Source organism: Rhipicephalus microplus, unplaced genomic scaffold, assembly GCF_043290135.1.
Source record: "Rhipicephalus microplus isolate Deutch F79 unplaced genomic scaffold, USDA_Rmic scaffold_12, whole genome shotgun sequence".
NCBI classification, from domain to species: domain Eukaryota; kingdom Metazoa; phylum Arthropoda; class Arachnida; order Ixodida; family Ixodidae; genus Rhipicephalus; species Rhipicephalus microplus.
Window position 1 is genome coordinate 48,656,786 of NW_027464585.1, and position 21,749 is coordinate 48,678,534.

General features: G+C 44.5%; 1 protein-coding gene across 24 annotated transcripts in view; it reads left to right on the forward strand.

The window, feature by feature from the left end:
• Positions 1–21,749, forward strand: part of mtTFB2 (mitochondrial transcription factor B2) — a 124,616-nt gene that overhangs the window by 28,316 nt on the left and 74,551 nt on the right. For 3 of the 24 annotated variants that reach the window (XM_075882550.1, XM_075882563.1, XM_075882564.1), the window contains exon 1: positions 12,736–12,783. The exons of 20 other annotated variants lie outside the window; for them this stretch is intronic. In XM_075882550.1, the coding sequence (XP_075738665.1) occupies positions 12,751–12,783 (33 nt within the window). In that variant the 5' untranslated portion in view covers positions 12,736–12,750. Of the gene's footprint in view, positions 1–12,701; positions 12,784–21,749 lie in introns of those variants that run through there. One more of the 24 variants, XM_075882566.1, reaches the window with a different exon arrangement.

The following is a 21,749-nucleotide window of genomic DNA, read 5'->3' on the forward strand; positions in this document are numbered from 1 at the left end:
CAGGAAACGACCGAGGTGGATACGTGCGGAAACGACAGTAGCGGGAGATGTGTCCTACACCATGACAATGAAAACATATAGGCTTGTCGTCCTGTGTCCTCCACTGAGCAGGATCACGATAGCGGCGGAATCTTTCTGGTGCAGGAGAAGGCGCTATGGTACTGACCCGAGGTTCCGTCAACGAACACACAGGCTGCAGCCCAACGTTTGCCAGCTCCTCTCTCACGACCTGTTGGATCAACGAGATCGTTGGTCGATCATCAGATGGGCGGGTCAGAAAAGACGGAGACGCGGCCTCGATTTCTCTACGAACGATGCGAACCACACTTTCGTTGTTATGTGGTTGACTGCATGGCGGCTGAAGGTCCTCGCAAGATGACGTAGCGGCCGTGTTCGGAAGTCGCAAGAAATTCTTGGCGACCCGGCGACTCTTCAGCTCTTCGAATCGGCGGCACTCTTTGATGATGTCATCAATGGTGGAACAGTCTTTGGAAACCAGTATGTTAAAAGCATCATCTGCAATGCCTTTAAGTAAATGGCTTACTTTGTCTTCCTCGGACATGTTGGGGTCGGCACGATGGCAAAGGGCGAGAACGTCAAGGATGTAGGTGACATATGATTCGGTCGTAGTTTGTGCCCGACCAGAGAGTTCTTTAGAAGCGGCCCGCTGGCGTCCGACGGCCTTACCAAACAGGTCACGAAGCTTCTGTTTGCAAGTATCCCAGCTGGTTATGTCCGCTTCATGAGCCTCGAACCACGCGCCAGCTGTTCCGCAGAGATAGAAGCCAACGTTGGCGAGCATCATCGTAGGGTCCCACCGGTACACTGCTGCAAACCGCTCGAACTTCGGAATCCAGTCGTCAACGTCAACATGGTCGGTGCCGCAGAAGTTGCCAGGGTCGCGCGGTTGCGTCAATACGACCGGCTGTACAGGCTGCGCCGGAGTCGCGGCTGAAACAGGAGCGGCAGAATTGGTTTCTGTTGCCATGGTCGGGCAGTCGAGAACACGTCCGCTTCGAAGTTCCGTCTTGCGTCGTACCCAGCGCCACCACCAAAATGTTGCGAATGTATTTACTACTTTAGAGTAGAAAAGTACTCCAGCAGTCAAGATGGCAGCCGTTGTGTATTTCGAACAGCCCAAAAACGTCGTCGTCTTCTTCTTCGCACCGCCCGCATAGCTGCATAGCCGCGAACCCGCAACAATATATATATATATATATATATATATATATATATATATATATATATATATATATATATATATATATACACACAAACATTTAGAGAAGGTTAATATTTTTACGAAACATATTTTTATCAGTTATATAAGCGATATCATGGGGAAGATCATTCCAACTGACACAAGTTCTGGGTATGAATGAGTCATGAAAAAATTTGGTGTGACATGAAGGAACTCCAACTTTATTGTGGTGATCAAATTGAGCTGATATGTATGATGGCCTTGTTAATAAGTTCTGTTTCAGATAGCTGTTGTAATACATTTTGTGAAAAAGACATAATGAAGCTACTGACCTGCGATGAGAAAGAGGAGGGAGAAACAAACTTAATTTCATGGCGGTTACGCTGCTTGTTCGGTGATAGTTGGAGAGTATAAAACGGCAGGCACGGTTCTGCACAGCTTCTAAATCGGAAATGAGTGATTCAAAGCCAGGGCTCCAGACAGATGCAGAATACTCTAATTTTGAGCGAACAAGTGTTTTATAAAGTAATAGTTTTATTGAACTGGATGAATGAGAGAAGTTCCTGCCAATATACCCAAGCATGCGGTCGGTGTTATTTATGATATAATGAATTATTTATGATATAATGAATGAGTTTTCCAAGACAGGTTAAAAAAAAATGTGAACGCCTAGGTACTTATAAAAGAGGACAGTTTCAAGAAAGACATTGTTAATGTGGTAAGTGGAAGCTGGGCTAGAATTTCGAGAAATGTGCATGTGCTTACACTTATTAATGTTTAGTTTCATGTTCCAAGTGTTGCACCAGTCCATGACCTTGTTCATGTCGGATTAAAGGCAAGAGACATCGTTATTGTCGTTAATTTTGCGATAAATAACACAATCATCTGCAAAAAGAATAATTGAAGAAGAAATATTAGTCGGTAAGTCATTTATATCGATTAGAAACAGAAGGGGCCCGAGAACAGACCCCTGAGGTACACCAGAAGGGACAGGTAAAGGATGTGAATCAAAGTTGTTTGCTGTTACGAATTGTGAGCGTTTTGAAAGAAAACAGATCAACCATGCAAGTATATTAGGGTTAATGTTAAGATTACGTAGTTTAAGAAATAGAAGTTTATGCGAGACTTTGTCAAAGGCTTTCGAAAAATCTAAATATATACAGTCTGCCTGAGATCCGTGATCGAGGTTGCAATGAAGTTCATGCGAGACTTTGTCAAAGGCTTTCGAAAAATCCAAATATATACAGTCTGCCTGAGATCCGTGATCGAGGATGCAATGAAGTTCATGCGTGAAACATATGAGTTGGGTTTCGCATGAAAATGACTTACGGAATCTGTGCTGGGCTATAGTGAAAAAAGAATTCGATTCTAAGAAAAAGACGAGATGAGAGTATATGACGTGTTCCATGATTTTACAGGGTATACTAGTGAGAGAAATGGGACGAAAGTTGTCAGGGCAATGTGTATTTTCAGACTTGTGCAGAAGAATCACCTTCCCAACTTTCCAATCATGGGGAATACAACCTGTTTCAAGGGATTGTTCAAACAGTTTATCAAGAACTATGGAACAATACAACTTTGTATTAATCAAGAATTTGGAATTAATGTTGTCAATGCCACAAGAAAAGAAATTTTAGAGAAAGAAGAAATTTTAAGATTTTCTATAATCTTCTGAATGCCGGATACGTCAAATATAACTGGGTCCATAGGAGGAACTTCAAAAACAGTGTAGTTAAAATTATCGCAAGAAACATCATTAGAAAAAGCCGCCGCAAAAACATTGTTGAGAACAGAAGCACATTCGTGTGACAGGACTGCAACACCATCAGTAGATGTAAGTAACAATGTGGTGGTGTATTTCTTGTTTATTACATTCCAAAATTGTTTAGGATTGTTAATAAGCATAGCAGGCAAAGTGTGGTTGTTGAACGTATCCTTGGCACTCTTTAATGCAGCTTTGTACTCGGCAGCCAGGAAAAAATAAGATTCCCATCGCACCTCGGAATTCATAACCTTTGCAGAGCGAAACAAACGTTTCTTTTTAATGGACAGTCTTTTCAAATACTTATTAAACCAAGGTGATTCCCTCTCACACCTCAAAGTATTGAGCGGCACAAAAGCGTCAATAAGACGCTCAACAATGCCCTTAAACAATTACCAATTAGTGTCCACAGAGCGCAGTGAAAACTCCTGCTAGTAATCATCGAAAAAAAGAGCTAGCTCACGATTCATCGCGTTGTAGTCAGCACGTTTATAGTCTCTAATATATTTTTTCTGATTGATGTGTTTACAGACAGAAGTTTCAAGATCAAAATGGAGTAACAAATGATCACTGAGACCAGGTAGATACACGAGTGAAGAGATAAGATGCGGTACGTTAGTTAAAACGAGATCTAAAATGCTGGATGTGACTGAGCTAGTTCGAGTAGGTTCAGAGACGATTTGTGACAGGTTGAAGTCCAGACAAGTCATCAAAAACTTGTTACACTCAGTCGAGGAAGGGCTAGGATAAGGCGATGTATTATTCCACACAACCGAGGGGTAGTTGAAATCCCCAGCCAAAAGGATAGGAGTGTTGGGAAAACGTACAGTGATCATGTTAAGTGTGTAATGCAATTCATCAACGAAAGTGGGACACGCAGACGGGGGACGGTAACATATGCCCAAGATCAACTTCTTAAAACGTACGCAAAGCTCAACCCAGACTAGTTCCAGGTTACTTGGGGAATTAATGGGCAACGCAACAAAATTATCTGCAACAGCTATCAAAACACCGCCGCCACACCTTTGGCCTCTGTCGAAGCGGAATACGTTGAACTTCTTTTTGTTAACAATTCCATACTCGTTACCTTAGAAGAAAGCCATGTTTCAGTCAACAAAACAACATCAGCATCACAGGAATCGATTATAGAGTCAAGTTCATTGCGCTTTGGTAATAAACTTCTAATATTTGTAAAAACAAAAGAGACAGAATTTGCGGTAGTAGGCGCTGAACCACTGCCCCTCGCGCAACCCTGCAGCGCAGGGTGCGGTACAACAGTGACATCACGGGTTAACTGCTGACTCTGGACCAGCGGACGAGCAGAGCGATCAGTATGCTCAGTACGTGACAAGTCAGAGATACTAGAATCGTCGATATCGTGACGCGATGTCTGTCCCCGAAAATTATTTTCCATAAAAACATGACCACGAGCTGCGCTGTAGCTATAGCACTGACCGTTAATGTACAGTTTGTTGTACCTCAGTTTGTGATGCGAGCCCTGATTCTTTGCAAATTGAAGCAGCTTTTTCCTGTTGGCGCGTTTCTAAAGAAAAATCTTCTCTTACAGCGATACCTTTATCCCTGAGTTTCACTGACTGGTATAGAATCAGCTGCTTAGTTTTAAAGGAACGAAATTTCATGATTACCGGACGACATTTTCCCTCCGAAAATGCACCAATGAGTACGTTCTAGCGCGTCCTTTGTAAGCACTGAAGTAAAGCAGCTAGAAATCATATGGACGCTGACTGTCTATCCCGCTCACCCATTGAATCGGCAACTCTACCCGATGAAGAGGAAACAACATTCCTCAGTGTGGTTGACACGAACGCCATTGCGCAGCAACAACGTGGCGGTCCTGAGTTACTTGCCCTAATTAATTACCTGGACGGCGGATCTCAGAAGGCACCAACAGTTTTCGTAAGAGCGCTGTCATTATATTCCTTACGGGGCGGAGTATTGTACAAAAGAAACTTCTCTTCGACAGGATCCGCCTATTTGCTTGTCATCCCAGCAACCTTCGCTCCGAATTACTCGAACCATGCCACAACGAGGTGACTTCAGGCCACTTAAGTTACACGAGAACGTTGGCCAGAGTATGGGTTGTTGTTGCGACTACCTACATTACCCGTTATGCTGAAACAAAGGCTACCCAAAGAGGTACAGCAGCGGAAGTGGCACAGTTTTTCATCGAGAATGTTGTACTGAGGCATGGTGCACCAAGCATTGTAATCACAGACAGGGGAACCACATTTACGGCAGCTCTTTTGGATCAAGTCCTGATGCTGAGTGAAACAACCCATCGTAGGACCACCGCCTACTACCCGCAAACGAACGGGCTTACAGAGCGTCTGAAAAAAACAATTGAAGACATGCTTTCAATGTACGTAGACATCGAACTCAAAAATTGGGACGAAATCTTGCCATATATCATGTTTGCATACACCTCCAAGCAAGAAACAACCTAGATGACCCTGATCAGCCTAATTCATAGACGGAAAGTACGAACCATGTTAGATGCGATGCTAGCGCACAAATGTCACGACATTGACCCAGACGCTGAGATGCTTACAGAATGAGTGGAAGAAGCGAGGCAACTAGCACGCTTGGGAATACAGCAGCAGCAAGAGTACGACGCAAGCTGCTACAATGCTCGCCGCGGAACAGTCGTTTGCCAGACCGGCGACAGAGTATGGGTTTGGACACCCATACAGAAACGAGGACTCTCCGAAAAGCTGTTAAGGAGATACCTTGGGCCATACCTAGTATTGCAATGACTGAGTGATGTTACTTACGAGGTCGTTACTGACAGTTCGTGTAGTACGAGGCATCGCCAGCACCGTCCTGAACTCGTTCACGTAGTGCGAATAAAGCCTTATGCCATGCAGTGACTGCGCAAGACATCTCTTAAAAAAAAAACTGCACTACTGATCTAGTATCGGGGCGATGTTCTTTAAGAGGGGGGCAAATGGCGCGTGTGTACTGGTGGACAAAAATGACGATAAGGGGAGTAGGCGGACACCAGGTAGTGGAGCTGTAGCTGGTCGAGGACAAAGAAGGTGATTTTCCTGTTCGGCTGCTGAGAATCGCTGTGTAAACGTCTATCTGCCTTTTGTTTGTGTTGTACCGTGACAATATAGAAGACTTGTTTTACTCACTCTCTTGCATGATCGTTTGATGGCGTGGGTTGGAAACTGCATTGTAAAGGACAACGGTGAAATCATTTTTAAGTACAAATGTTGTATTACAATGGAAAGCTTTCTAGAGCTGCTCAACTTTTACTTAAACCACACCTTCATTGACTTTAAAAGGCTAGTAAACAGGCTCAGACTTTTTTTTTTTACACCCCCCACACAAGCTTGGCAATTCGTAGATTAGACCGCAGCGATCACGTTTTCTGAATATTACAGCGCTGGGCACCGCGCAGGGCCTCTATTTTGAAAAACGATTCTCGCGCATCTTTTCTACGCCTGACCAACCCCCTTGCACGCGCAGTTACGTCAACTTAACGATCGGTGACGTGACGTAGCACGCAGCTCGCCAATTGGTCTATATCAGGTGTGAAAAAACAGTAGTGAAGTCAATGTCAGTTCCTGTTCCCACCCACAGCTATGAAACTGCCCCTTGTTTCTTGGCACTGCGGTGAAAGAACCAACCTCGCAGTAGTCGCGTGCATGTGTAAACTCCTCGCTCAACCACAGCGCCTGTGCACACATATGAATGTACTTCGCCCTTAACATTAGCAACACAGGTAAAAAGCGTTGCTCTGTCGTTGGCTGCAAATCAAGCGACTGGGCAGCAGAGAATCATCGGCACCGGGTGCCTCATGATGGGGCCCTGCGCGCTGCAAGGCTGAAGTGAATCAGCCATCCAGCGACGTACTTCGAGGACCTGATTGTTTGTGGTCGACACTTCGCACCTGACACGCGGCTGGTTCGGCAAACTGTAAACAAACAACCACGCTTCGCAGCATCGAGTTCGCAGCATCGAGAACTGATCGAGTTCGCCAATGACATCAATCGCTGACATGGTGTCACGTTGCCGAAGTGGGCGGAGTCACGACGATGGGCTACGCCTTCCCCTTCACAAAAGGGAGAACGGGGGCGAGACCACGCGAAAATTTGAAACCAGCTTATACAGATGGGCTAACCCCTGTAACTTTCTTAATATAGCACGTATTCGTAAAATTCTTGTGGCAGCAGATGCGCAAAGAAAAACTGCACGTATATCTCTTTTTAAAATTTTTTGGACCTCAGGGCTGTTTACTGGCCCTTTATGGATGAGCTGTATATTAAAAAAAAACTGGAGTTTGTATTGGATCAAAAGTTGCACCCTTACTGGGTAACATTTTTTTTAGCAGAATGGACTGTGATTTGCTGCCACATCTGCAGGGGGTTGCCAATATAGTACTTTGCTTCGTGGATGATTTTTCAGTATTGGGCAGTAATATGCCATTAGATACGTTTGTTCAGGATGTTCTGGGAGACTTTGAGGCAAAGGGAGAAGGGCTGAAATTCACTTGCGAGGTGCCCGTTCAAAACACCTTGCAGTTTTTGGACCTTATGTTATATTTTTCAGCTGACCATACATGCTTTAAGTACGCTCACCGATCAAAAAGCCCCTTTTGAGCTACCACTCCTTTCATTCCAAGGTAATAAATATTGGAGTAGCCACATCTTGTCTAAAATCCACAGTTACAATGTAGTGTCATCATTTGGCACAGAAGAGCTTCAGAGAGCAGGTTATTAGGCTAAAACACGCCGGCTTTCCCGAGTCCGTTTTGCGGGAAATTTGCAGGCGCCTTATTAAATATTAAAAGCAGCCAAGATCACCAGCAGGAACGTCAACGGGGCAGAGTAGCGGTGATACCGTACGGACATGCGCTGTAACACCAAATTAAATGACCGCCCATAATTATAGGCTAAATGTTTTTTTCACGACCAAGACTAAACTATCTAAGCCCTGTGCTTAGGAAAAAGCTGGATGCTGTTGGATGAGGAGGCGCACAAACTTGCAAGATTAAGCACAAGGATTGTTTTGTTCCATGTGCGTTTAACCTTGTTTACTGCATTCTTCTGACATGTGGACGAGTGTATGAGGGGCAGACTGCTCACTGCATAAATATTTGCCTAAGGAAGCACCAGTCATCTTTAAAGGGCAGGCTGCTAACGCATTTGGCCATGCACTATGCAAATTGTGGATGTTAGGCACACTTTTCAAATACAGTCATTCTGTTTAAGCACCATGATCGCACCTCACGAGATATCGTGGAGGCATTCGAAATCAACATTAGGCAATCATCTTGTATCAGCCACCCGTCAGTGACAATTTTAGAAAAATAAGTGTCGCTGCTGAAGCGGATGATGAGCACATCGGATATGATATGATAGCCACGAATTTGAAATTATGACGGTGCGCATGAGCAGTGGGTGACAACATTGATATATATATGTTCCTTTTCTGAGTAAAACCTTCAGTTGATAGTAAGTGGTGGTTTTGTTCCCTCTTTTTGTCCATGTGTCATTGTGTGCTAAAGTAAGTTACGGTGCAAGATGACTTTGTTCCTTCACCTTTTGCATCAAAACTGTGTGACTAGAAACATAGACTTGTTTGCAGCAAATGAATGGAAGGGTTTTGGCATCATTTTGTCACTTGAACTGTGACATGCCAGAGAGGCTTTCGAGCTAACCGAGGAGCTCACCAGGTAATTATGGTGTTGTCTGTATGGCCCTTTTGGCATTGCGTCTCATGTGATCACTGGCACAATCAACAGTGCCACATTCTTTTGATCTATAGCATACCTGCCAAGTCTCTCGAACTTTCGTGAGATTTCCAGATTTTCACCATTTTTTTCGTTTGTACGGCTGTCATGAAAATCTCCGCGAACTTGAAATTACCGTGTTTGATCCGGTCGCATTGATAAGAATGTCGGTCGATCCCTTCCAGGCTTTTGCAAACCAAACGCATTTTATTATAAACGAATTTAGGAGGTGTTCTTCTAAGTGGACAGTAGAATCTCAGTGATGCGAAACCATAGCAGATATTTCCCAGCCAAATTCTACTGTTTCCATCGGGCCAAAATTTGAATGTTCTGAACACTTTTACTAATCGTAGTGGGTGATATGAACTTTATTACCAAACTGTCGAACGAAGACCAAGAGCAGCATGCTTGAAACTTTAAAAGTAGGTGTGCGACCAGTGCACACACTGTCTTCTACACTGTGTATGGTTGTCGTTGTGACATCCACTGTGGATGAAACCACAGCTGTTCTTGACACGATTATGTATGGCGACGACGTTACTGACAGAACTCCGAAAGTGTGCGCTCTTCCAACGCTCGACCAGTCAAAGCAACGCTGCTTTCCGCAAATTCTGCTGACAAAACTGTGGAAGGTGCAATCATAGATAGCATGAAATGACTTAGTTTTGAAGGCAGGTGCGCAGCCAGCGCACCCGGATTGAAAACGGGTTGAAAACATACACACAGTTCATCAGAGTCCAGCTAGGAATCTCTGGTGGGGGACGATTTCGCATGGGGTTGCTTTTTGCCTCGGCAGGTGCTGGTGTCATCTGTGGCGTAACCGGAGTTGCCCTGGGAGGAACTGGCGCGTAACCAGTCTCAGGAAAAACCAGGAACTCACTGGTCGTAGCTTCGCAAGGTGTTTCATGCATAGAAGTAACGTCCTCTGCAGGTCTGTGCAGCAGCTGATTCTGCTGCCGACGCCAGGTGGAGGTGCCCCTCTGTGTGCTTGCACGCACCTGAAAAGAGACGGGACCCGTTTGAGCAACAATAACAGCCGGAGTACACTTTGGTTTCTCAGAATAATTACGTGCTAACACGTTGTCTCCTACCATAAAATGACGTTTCCGACACGGATGATTCAATGCCTGAGTGCAGTGTCTGCGGGCTACTTTTTCCCCCACGGAGGGCTTTACGGCATCTAGCCGACTGCATCGTAGGAGCAATGCTGCTAGTGATTCACGAATTATCACATGCAGCGTGTTGCGATACGATAGCAAAAATTTATGCGGATTTACCTGCACTGTCTCTCCTGTGTCATCGTTGCGGAGGACATTCTTTAAAATCTAAATGAAAGGCTTTTCCAGCCCATTCGAGCTGGGGCGGTTGGGAGCCATGAGGACGTGCCGTGCCCCCATTTCCTGCAAGAAGTGCTTGAACTCCTGCGAAACAAATTGGGGTTCATTGTCAGAAACAATTCTTTCAGGGAAACCAAAACGAAAGAGTTCAGTCAAACAACGAATCGTGCTTTCTGCAGTGGCCGAGCGCATTTCGAAAGCCTCTGACCATTTGGAATGTGCGTCGACCACTACTGAAAGCATGGCATTCTGAAAAGGTCGTACGAAATCTACATGAACAGGCTGCCACGGTGAAGTCTGCCATGACCATGGATGAAGATATACATTGATTAGCATATTACGTTGCTCTTGACAGCTAGCGCAGATTTTGATGTGACGTTCAAGATCCACCTCAAGCTTTAGCCACCACACATAGCTGCATGCTAGCTCCTTGCTGCGCACGATGCCAGGATGGCCGTTGTGGAGTTCGCCCAGGACGAACCCTTGCAGTTTTGGAGAGACGATTACTCTTGTTCCCAGCATAATGCATCCCTGATGCACCGTCAGCTCGTTGCACCTGCAAAAAAAAAAAGGCTTCAACTGCTTATCCGTGATCGATGGAAATCATACAACTTTTATGAATTCTTTCACTTGACAAAGAATTTGGTCTTTATTTAAATATACTGCAGGCTCACGTGGCTCTTGCAGGAGTGGTTACATAAGGCAACAAAAAAGCTGTCATAAACAAAAATCAATGGCTTCACTTTAGAAGCAAAGGATTTCACGGTGCTACTTTGCACAACACTATCAGGCAGACTGTGAACAAGGCTCCCGTGTGGGGAGCCGAAACGTCTTTTTAAATTTTGTGTATTTCACCTTGGTCGGCGTTTTTGTTATTCTGCACTATCAGGCAACTTGTTTCACTCAGAAATTGCTGAGGGAAAGAGCGAATGTTTATGTAGGTTTTCTCGTGCCAGCTGCGATGTCTCGACTAGAAACAGGCAGCGAGTCCAATTAAAATGAATAAAACGCTTCAACATCTGGCAGCGGCAGATGCGAGCAGAAATCGGCATCCGCATTCTTGTTCGATTTTTTGAAGATTAGCTTTTGCGAGTACGCTGCCAACATCACGGCCCAGGGTTGCAACCGAGCAGCCATGATGGTGGGAATTCTATTAAGAGTGAGTAAGCGCAAAACAGACAAGGACGTAGAAGAGACAGACACATACAGAGCGCTTATAAGAGACAGACACATACAGAGCGCTCTGTATGTGTCTGTCTCTTCTACGTCCTTGTCTGTTTTGCGCTTACTCACTCTTAATGGATTCAAACCAACTAGCCCACCAACGTGTTTTGGGAATTCTAGTAATCGGGCCCAGTATTGTTTGGAGAGGCTTATGGTTTGTGACCAAGGTGAAAGAAGACCCTTAGATAGAAGTGGAACTCCTTTACACTGATAAATGATGGCTAACACTTCCCTCTCCAGTTGACCGTATTTCTTTCCCGCTTCGGATAGCATTCTTGAAGCGTAAACAATGGGGCGTGCCCTACCGTCATCATAAACATGAAATTATGCGGCTCCTGCACCATACTGAGACACGTCGCATGGCAGCCTAACTTGTCTTTCAGGGTCATAGTGTGCGAGTGTAGGTGGTTGCGCCAGTAGAGCTTTCACTTGGTTGAACGCTTTTCGAGCGTGCTCGTACCAGTGACATGCTACCTTCTTCTGGAGAAGCCTATAAAATGTTTGAGCTAAAGTAGCTAACTGTGGCAGGAACTTGCTGTAATAGTTGACAACGCCCAACAAAGTTTGCAGCTCCTTCCTTGACTTTGGTTCTTTTGCCTGGAGAAGTGCGTCAACTTTATCTGACAATGGGGAAATGCCTTCAGTGCTGATATTGTGGCCAAGATAGCGAAGTTCGCATTAGAAAAACGAGCACTTGTCTTTGTGTACTCTGTCACCTCGGCTTTGAAGACGCTCTAGCAGCACTTTGAGATTGGCTAAGTGGTCTTGTGTTGTTTTTCCTGTTACCAAATTATCATTTAGATAGCAGCCAACACCTTTAAGGCCCTTCAGCATAGCATCCATGATCTTTTAGAAAATCCCCGGCACGGAAGAGATTCCAAAAGGTAATCTGTTGACAATGAACAACTCCTTGTGCATATTCAAGGTTAGGTATTACTTTGAGGCATCAGACATCACCGTTTGCTGATAAGCGCAGTTTAGGTCGATCTTTAAAAAATGCGTGCCTCTGACCAGAGCTGCAAACAAGTCATCGAGCTTCGGCAACGGATAACGGGTGACATCAAGGCACAGATTCACTGTCACCTTATAATCGTCACAGAGGCGCATGCCTATGTCTTTCTTGATAATAGGTACTACTGGCAAGGCGTAATCTGATGTAGCAACAGCTGTTATGATGCCCATTTTTCCCATCTTCGAAAGCTTCGCCTCAACCGCCTTTTGCAGCGCGAATGGCACATTTGTTGCTTTGAGAAACTTCGGTGCCTGACCAGGCTTGAAATACAGCTCGGCCTTTTGTTCCGTAATCATTCTTAGCTCATCTTTAAAAAGAGAGTAGTACTTTGCGATCAAAGCATGTAGCCTTTCCTTAAAGGAGAAGAAGTGGGCAACTCTGACCTTGACATGTGGTGGACGTTCCAGATTTCACTCCACTCCAGCATGATTGCCTGAAGCCATTCCCGGCCTAGCAATGTTGGTCGCTCCTGGTCGACAATGTATAAAGGTGGGCTCGCAGCAGAGGTATTCAATTATACGAGTTATGAAACTCCCCATAAGCTTCATGTACCAAATTCTAAGACGGCATTGGCCGAAATGGCGGAAATGAGCAGATTGTTGCATCATCTTTTGACAACAAAACTAACTAAAAATGCAATATCTTGTGTTTTTGCGTTTAGCAAAATTGTGAGTGCCACCACATTCTGCCAAACAGCATGGCAGCGCCTAGAACTTGTTCTTAGATGAGTTGGTGCCTAACGGTGCTGAACATGTTACTTTGTCGCGGTGGTGGAGACATAATAAAGGACAGAGGAGCTGCTCGTTCTCTTCATGCTCTGTCCTTTTTATGTTTGCCGCATTGCTCTAGAAGTAACGTGGCTATAAGCGGCGTGTTCGCGTGGTTAACGTGGTTTTCGTTTTATTTCGGTTGCACAGCATTCGTCGCCGCTGATTTCATTGACCGCACAGCTAGCACAGCGTAATGGATGGTGCAGCGAAGTCGGTAGTTTACCAGATTCATGTGAAGAGCTCACGATGTTTACATTTCGGCAAAATAGTGAGCGGAAAGGCGGGATGCAGCGTTGATCCAAGTGGATCCAACCTTCAAGTCTGTCAACAGCAACAGACAACGTTGCCCGAGCAGCAAACGCCGGTGTCATTGGAAAGACTCCACGAGCATCACGCCTGATAAGAAAAGAGCGCTTGCACTGCTAGTTGCAAATAAATAGCAATGTTTAATGTTCCTACTTTCTTGTCATTGGGCTTTCATATTATATGGTATCCCAGCCAGTGTCTCAAGTGGAATTCGACCACTGCGTGCAAGACAAAGCGGCCAATTCGCAGTAAGTACTAATCGTTACTGTTGTGCTTTGGTTTGCACTCTACCGTATCTGTGTCTTGTTTGTGCAACCATCGCTCATGTCATGTTAGTGAGACACATCGTGAACCACAGAGCGGAACATTTAAAGGATTAGCCAAACTTCCCGTGTGCATTCGGTCTCAAGCGCACATTTTCAAACGAGGAGTAATAGACATAATCAGGGTGCAGTGTTAAAGCCATCGTAGCACGAAATCGCAAGCACCACCTTCGACGAAATGAAACTTGACGCTTTGACCCGGCTTTGATTACGCCTTTACAGAGCGATAACAGCTGACAGCGGCGGCGGGTGCCAAGGCAATTTATTGAGGCAACAACGCCAGTGCTGCGTGCAGCGTTGAGCAGTCTAAAAAAGCGCACGTACAAGTGGCAATGCAGTGTTTTGTATTGTTGCTTCCAGATGATGTGACGATCAGCTCACTCTCACTAGGTCGGCCAATGGCGTGTCCAGATCTTGGAACGCAGTTTCGCAACTCATATGATTGAATAACTCTGGGCTCGCAGTGTTGTCGCGGTGCTGCAGCTTGACTTTTGTCGGCTCGAGTCTGGTTGATGAAAAAAATTGGCGGTATTGTTTGAAAGGCATGACAGTGAAGGTGACACCTGTGTCTAGCTCCGATAAACTGCAACATCATTTACTTTCATTGGCACTATTATAGGCTCAATACTGGGAGCAGACACACCGTTTACGGCTACCAGTTCTGAGTGGGATACTCCGGATAAAGTTTTTACAGGGATTTTGATGGAGTGTTTCCCACGCGGCGTGCCGGAGAGACTACGGCAGACTTTTTGTAGCACTGATAGCATTTGTCATTGAGGTGGAGACATGCTTTGCTGTAATGTTTCAGCGACCCACAGTGAAAACATGCCTGCGACTGGACACACGAAGCCGCTTCTATTCATGACGTTGGCTGCAGGCACTCCTGTACGTGCTTCAGCAGTGCTTTTCGTCACAGCCTCCATGGCCAGTGTGCGCTCTATCGCTCTCTGAAGCGCGAGCTTGCTGTCCTCATTGAAAAACACTCGCTGCATATCCTCTGTTAACCAACCACACTCGAAGCGATCCCAGAGGAATTCGTTTAACGAGCTTCGAAAATCACAGGCAACGTAATCAGAAATGGACTCGCCTTTGACTTGCTGCCTCCTGTGAAACTGCACTCGCTCGCTGATGACTGACAGTTTCGGCGACAGATGGTTCCTCAGGGTCTTCTTCAGTACCTCGAAGCTCTTCAGGAAAGGCAGCGCCAGGACGACTAGCGATTTTAGAAGACTGCAGGTTCTGGGACCGATGATTCCGAGGAATGCATGTACTTTGTCCCCTTTAGGCGCTCAGTTGACGATTAGAAATGACGTTAGCCGCTCTTCAACATCTATTGGCGTGTGCGCACTTCGCAGAGTGCTCTTATCAATGGAGCGCCAGCAGACGCAACACCAATGGTATCACTTAAGGGGCCTCCAAAACACACAGAGGTTGCAATTCAGGTGTGGTTAGTAAATTGTGCACAAGTGTACGACAAACATGGAGCCATGACAATTTTTCAAAAGAGTGCCATAATAGCAGAGTTAGACGCGTTCGATTATCGAAACTGCGACTTTACTTTTTCCTTTGTTACCCTCCATGGTATTTTCTCCCCAAACCACCTTGCCCTCTCACAGGGTGCCACTCAATCTCGCGCAGCATACGTCATCCCTGGTGTGCTGCTCGAAGCACTGTCTACTTCCAGTTGCTGCGACCTCGTCAAATGCAAGCTTGTTGGAGAATCGCGGCTGCCATGCCAGCCCGTGCTTATACGAATCGTACCAATATAGACCCCCTGTTGCGTGCACCCCTTCAAGGGATCGCTAGCACTATGGATCCCTATGGTGACACGCGTAGGTAACAAGTGTCGCATATTTTTGTTTTTCCAGTCGACGTTCTTGCTGCCAAGCACAGCACACGGATGAGTAAAGGCCATCGCCAAACACCTTAAGCAGTTTTGTTGTGGGCTGCAGTAGCTGATTTGTGAGCGCACGCACGCAGGCAGCACGACGAACAACAAGCAGTAGCGTGGATAGCTGCTTGTTGTAGGGAGTTGTAGGCTCTTCTTGCTCGATTTGTACTATGCATCACACGAAGGCCTGAAAAACCCGCAGAGGAGGAGGGATTGTTTCTTTTAATTTGTGGCACACTGGCGCCTCATAGTGCTGCCACGTGCAGAATCGTTAATCGTGAGGGCATTCTACACACTATGGGCCTGTTTACTTGAAATTTCTGAAAAAAAAAAAATGTTGAAGGTAGTTTATTTCCTTCTAAGTGATCTCCACTTATGGAGAGGTTGTTGTATAAACAAACAGCACACTGGTAGAAATTATTATGGCAGTGAGTTCGTGACCTCCTTTAATGCAGTTCAGAAATTTGAAAACTGGGGTGAATGCTGAAGCCGAGGTTTCGACAAGCATTCTTGTATTTTTCAAGGCTCCAACGGATTTTATTAGTGTGTGGGCATACACGCTTCGTGCTCTTTCCTCAGATCTAGACGAAGGAGGAAGAGAGGGCAACTGTAAATTAGGTGAATGAGAAAAAGAAAAGTATTCAGTGGAGAAGATACGTTGCCATTAGCACCACTTAGCCTTCTGACTCATCAGATTCACCACAGAAGCCTCTCATTGCCCTCTCTTCTTCCTTTGTCTGGATCAAAGGAAAGGGCACAAAGCATATATAGTACTGCCATGCTCTACGGAAATGAGTTTCAGCCTTGAAAATTGTATCACCATCTGGGCTGCCAAAGTGACACAGCAAGACAACAACAAAAAAGTGAACAAAGTTGTTTATTGGCAGCGGGTAATATACTGCTGTAGGGAGAGAGCAAAAGGAGATGTGTGCTTTGATAACAAAGGTGCTGTGTGCACATATGAAAGCGCATATGTGCCGATACGATATAAAAAATACAAAACTCGAAACGTCGGCTGTAGCATGCACTCTTTGTTAAGGAGTTTCTCATCGCAAGCTTCCATCTTCTCTTTCTATGCTTTCTTTTAAACTTCTTTTATGAAGCCATTCAATGGCTATTTGAAAATATTGGCCCCCTTTCTGCATGTTTCTCTGCAAATGCCGTCGAAAGACGGTAGTCTTGTGTGTGGAGAGAGTGAACAAAATGTTTATTTGATGTTGTGCGCTAGAAAATATGTGAATTCTATTCTGGAAGCGCTGCATTAGAGAGTCTCAATTCGTGCAGCAAAGGCGAATGAGCGCATCGAAGCATGTTAGACATGAGCGCCATCTGGCAGTTATCTTCGAAAATGAAAGAAGGCATGCGCGCCCACGAAGAAAGATGCGCGCTTGTCTCGAAGGCGATAAGGTGTAGAACTTAGCGAAGCGACGGGCAGGTGCCATCACTGTGTCATCTTAGCATAGCGTTGAAAACATTTGCGTTTCTGGGCATCGCGTTGCACTGTCAGCCCAGCGTGATAAATGCCACGGTCCTTAGAATTAATTATGTGTGCCTTGTTCAGTATAAAGGCACTCATACAAAATATCGACGTGTTGTTATGGTGCCTCAGATAGGCGCAATATTTGCTTTTTAATTGACAATCGCACAACTATGAACGCTGAAACTTGACCAATATTGGTGGGCGCTGCGGATAGGGTTTGCCGTTAAAGGCATAGTTTGGTGCCGTTTGGGGTATCGTTAGTGCGGACAAACAGACAAATTTTCAGACATACAGAAAGACAGACAGGCCAAAATTTTGGTGTCGAAGGTCCCCAAGAAAGACAGTCGTCTTTAGAAGTATTATTGAGGTTTCCTCTTCAAAGTTGGTTTTTGGTGATGACCAAGTTAGTCGGGATTCTCGCCCTTCAACATCAAACCTCCACTGGATCCCACTCACTCTTGAAAAAAGTTCATAAAGTCTTGGTTCCAATTGAATGTGATCACAATAAAAAGTTGCTGTGTAGCACAACAATAATAACCAATAGACAATGATGTCATGGAAAGTATTGGGGATATTATTGGAAGTAATTAATTTGTAATTGTGAAAAAAGAATAGTGGATGAAAAGATAACTTGCCATAAGCAGGAACCGAACCTGCGACCTTTGAATAATGTGTCCGATGCTCTACAAACTGAGCTACCACGGCCGCTGTACGCCCATCCACTTTGTAGGGTATGTGTGTGCATTTAAGCATGGGAGAATCGGTCAGGGCCGCCTGTTGCCATTATGGCGAGTGTAAGGCATTCTTTTTGTGGTAGCTTAGGAAAATTAGAGCATCATACTCGTACAGATAAGACTTTTTTCTTATTCTAAAAGGTCGACGCTGATTCTATACCATGAGTATTTTGGTGTCGGTTTCATGTTAAGCGGTTTACTGTGCTGACTACAGGCATAGCGTCTGCAAACAGCGCTGTGATGGGGCTCTTTTTAGGATAAGCGGACGTCGCGTCGAGGATGGCAACGCTCTCAAGAAAATGGCGAGGCTGTTTGCAGGTTTAGAACTACTGTTTATAAAAAAACAGGAAGAGTAAACTAGCACACAGACGTTCACGGCAAGCTAAACAAATCCAAAGGAGCTAACGAGAGGTCTTTGTGGCAACAAGGTTTCTAGCATTATCTGTCGATCATAGATGAAATAATGAAACTTTTGGCATTTAAACGTCACTGCTAATTCTTTCTTTTCAATCTGGGAATAACGCTGTTCCACGTCACTCAGCACCCTGGATGGGTACGTCACAGGACGCCATTGGTTTTCGTGATACGATATGAGTGCCGAGTCCAAACCACACATTCATCGATGCATCTGAGGTCACTTTCGTTTCCTTCTGAAGGTCACAGATTGCCAGCAATGGCTGTTTGCTAAGACTGTTGCAGATACTCTGCTGTTCATTTGTGTGGGTTGGGGTCCATGCAAATGCTGCGTCATGCTTGATTAGCCTGCTCAAGGAAGCCGTTCTCTGCAACAAAGAGGGTCAGTACTTGGAAAAATAATTGGCTTCGCTCAAAAGCCGCTGCACTCCCTGTTTATCTCTCAGCATCGGTGTCTGTTTCATACACTTGATCAGCTGACGGTGGGGCTTTATATCGTCTTTCGAGATATCGCCCAGAAACAGCGTTGCCACTGGTGGCTACTTTTCGCCAAATCAGTGAATTTAGGAGGCCTGTGGCAACATAAAATTATGAATGGCGGCATGGCGTTGTTTTTTTGGCGATTTTTGGCTTAGGTCTATACTTAGTTGTGCATTCTATATTCAGTGTTTTTGAAATAAATTGGCAACGAAATCTTTTCAGTTTTTCGTAGATTTAGAGCCTCCAGTAGAAGACGCACTTTACGCGCAATTCAGTATGACTGTCTTGTTTCTCAATAAACCTATATCCTTGAGGCATTGGCATACTGGTGCATCCACCAGCAACCTTCAAGCAAAATTTGTGTCTACCGAGTGCTTCACGTGCGGCCAAGTGGTGATATAAGTTTTTTAGACGCTTTCAGAGTTTTAAGCTTCTTTAAGGTTTCAATTCTCAAGTGGCTAGGTTTCTTCTACATGGTACATAGCACAATTAGCAATCTTGATTACTAGTCCCACCACACATATGTTAAGTGGTGACTTTTTTGATAAAATTTGAAGAAAAAAAATGGCAGCATATCCACGGACTGAATGATGGAGAATGGGGCGAAGAATTCATCCGTCCATTCGTTCTTGCTTCCATCCGTCCATGCGTCCATCAGTGTGACCGTCCATGCGTTCATCAGCCCGTCTGTGCGTGCGTCTGTTCGTGCGTCCGTCCATGCAGCCGCCCCTGCGTCCGTTCATGCGTCCATCCATGCATCTGTCTACGTGTCCGTTCGTTCATCTATTCAACACTCCAAGTACTACCATCTCGCATCTTTTCATCATATATTCCCCATATAGAAGCACCGCCATCCAGCGGACATTCCAAGGACTAAACGAGAGGTGGCACACGCACACTTTCTTACGGCTTGCGCTTCGGGTTCACTTCCCACCTTTAACCACCTCGAGTTCATGGTATATACTAGTTCACTGTATTCATGGCACTGCGGCCGAACGCTCGCTAAACCTTTCGAAAACCAAGGAGGTTATGCCCAGCGAGTATGACGTAGCAAACTTTTTCAGTCAGATAGTGCTCAATGTACATGCCAATGGCTGCTAATGAGAAATGAGAGGCGGAGAAGTCGGCTTTTACTTTCTTACGGCTTTTTTTCGAGTTCATGGTATATACTAGTTCACTGTATTCATGGCACTGCGGCCGAACGCTCGCTAAACCTTTCGAAAACCAAGGAGGTTACACCCAGCGAGTATAACGTAGCAACCTTTCCTTGTCAGATAGTGCTCAATGTACATGCCAATGGCTGCTAATTCAATTCAATTCAGTTTATTCCGACATCACAGGAGACATTACAAAAGTCACAACAGTGATGCTGTGGGGCGAAAGCAAAAAGCCATTAAGGCTTGACGAAGGCTTTCGCACCATTTGACAACATAGCAACAGCAACAGCAGCATGAGATCATCTGTTATTATACAATATCAAAACATGTATTTCAAGGTCAATGCCGATTTGCATTTTATTAACACGTTGAAAAACATTTACAGAACGGAGCAGTATAAATGGTTTATTGTAAGAAACTGTTTAAGGTTAGTGGCAGTAAGTAGCTCATCATCTGGCGACCATAGTTAGTACGTGTGTAAGGAATTTTCCAGTCATCGGTAGCTCGTGTGCTATAGGGGCAGGTATAGGGTGTCAAACGCGCTAAATCAGTAAGAAAAGAGTCGTGATTCTTTAAGGAAGTACGATATCGCTTCATTAAAATTGTATTGTATATCTCAGGCATTGGTTGTAAATTAAGGGCTTCGAAAATGGGTTTGGAATGTTCATCGCGAGGAACACCTGTAATTATGCGCACAGCCTTTTTCTGTAATCTATATATTCGGCCTAAGTTCTTTTCCGATGTGGTGCCCCATACTAGATAGCAATAGCTTAATGTAGATAAAAATAGCGAATTATATAGTAAGAGTTTAATTTTTTGTGGCAAGAGAAAACGTAAGCGCGATAAGATACCTACAGTACGAGAAAGTTTAGCATGGACAAACTCAGCCTGATCCTTCCATAGCATGTTTTCGTGGAAAAAAACTCCCAGAGTTTTCACTATCGGTTCAATCCTTATAGATTCTGAGCCAATCACTAATGATAAATCGCAGTTTACGGGCTTATTTATTGGACGAAAGAGCACAGATTTTGTTTTTGAGGTGTTTATAATTAGCGAATTTCTTATGCTCCAAATGTGCAGCAGTTTCAAGACACTATTTGCTTTGTCAACTAGTTTATGCAAATCGCAGTCTTTAAAAAATAAGCTGGTATCATCTGCATAAATAATAAATGTTGTATTGTTATCGATGTTTGTCAAGTCGTTCACATACAGATTAAAAAGCAGGGGACCCAGAATACTTCCTTGGGGCACGCCATGTGACAGTTTTTTAAAACTAGATGCGTAGCCATTTATATCTACTTTTTGCTGTCGGTATTTCAAATAGGTTTTTATGACACTTATAAAGTTCCCCCGAAAACCGTAGTGTTCTAGTTTTTTAATTAATGTAATGTGGTTGATTCTGTCAAATGCTTTTGAGAAATCTACAAAAATTCCAAGTGTATATATTTCCTTTTCAAATGCATCGAGTATGATTTCTTTTTGCATTAGTAGGGCAGTTTCTGTTGAGCGCTGCTTTGTGAAACCAAATTGAAAAGGCGTCATAATGTGGTGCTTGGTTAAGAATGACACTATTCGTTTATGTAACAACTTTTCAATTACTTTAGAAAATACAGGTAAAATAGAAATTGGTCTGTAATTGGTCATGCTATTTTTGTCACCACCTTTGAAAATAATAGAAACTTTGGCTATCTGAAGACGACTAGGAAACGTGCCCAATGAGAAGATTAAGTTAATGATGTATTCTAAAATAGGAGATATGACATGAATAACATGCTTAACTGGACGGATTTCCAGGCCGTCTACGTCACAACACCTGCTATTCTTTAGTGACATGAAATCTGCCGTAACCTCCTGTGTAGTCACTGGAAATAGAAATGCACTTTCGCCTACTTGCGAACCC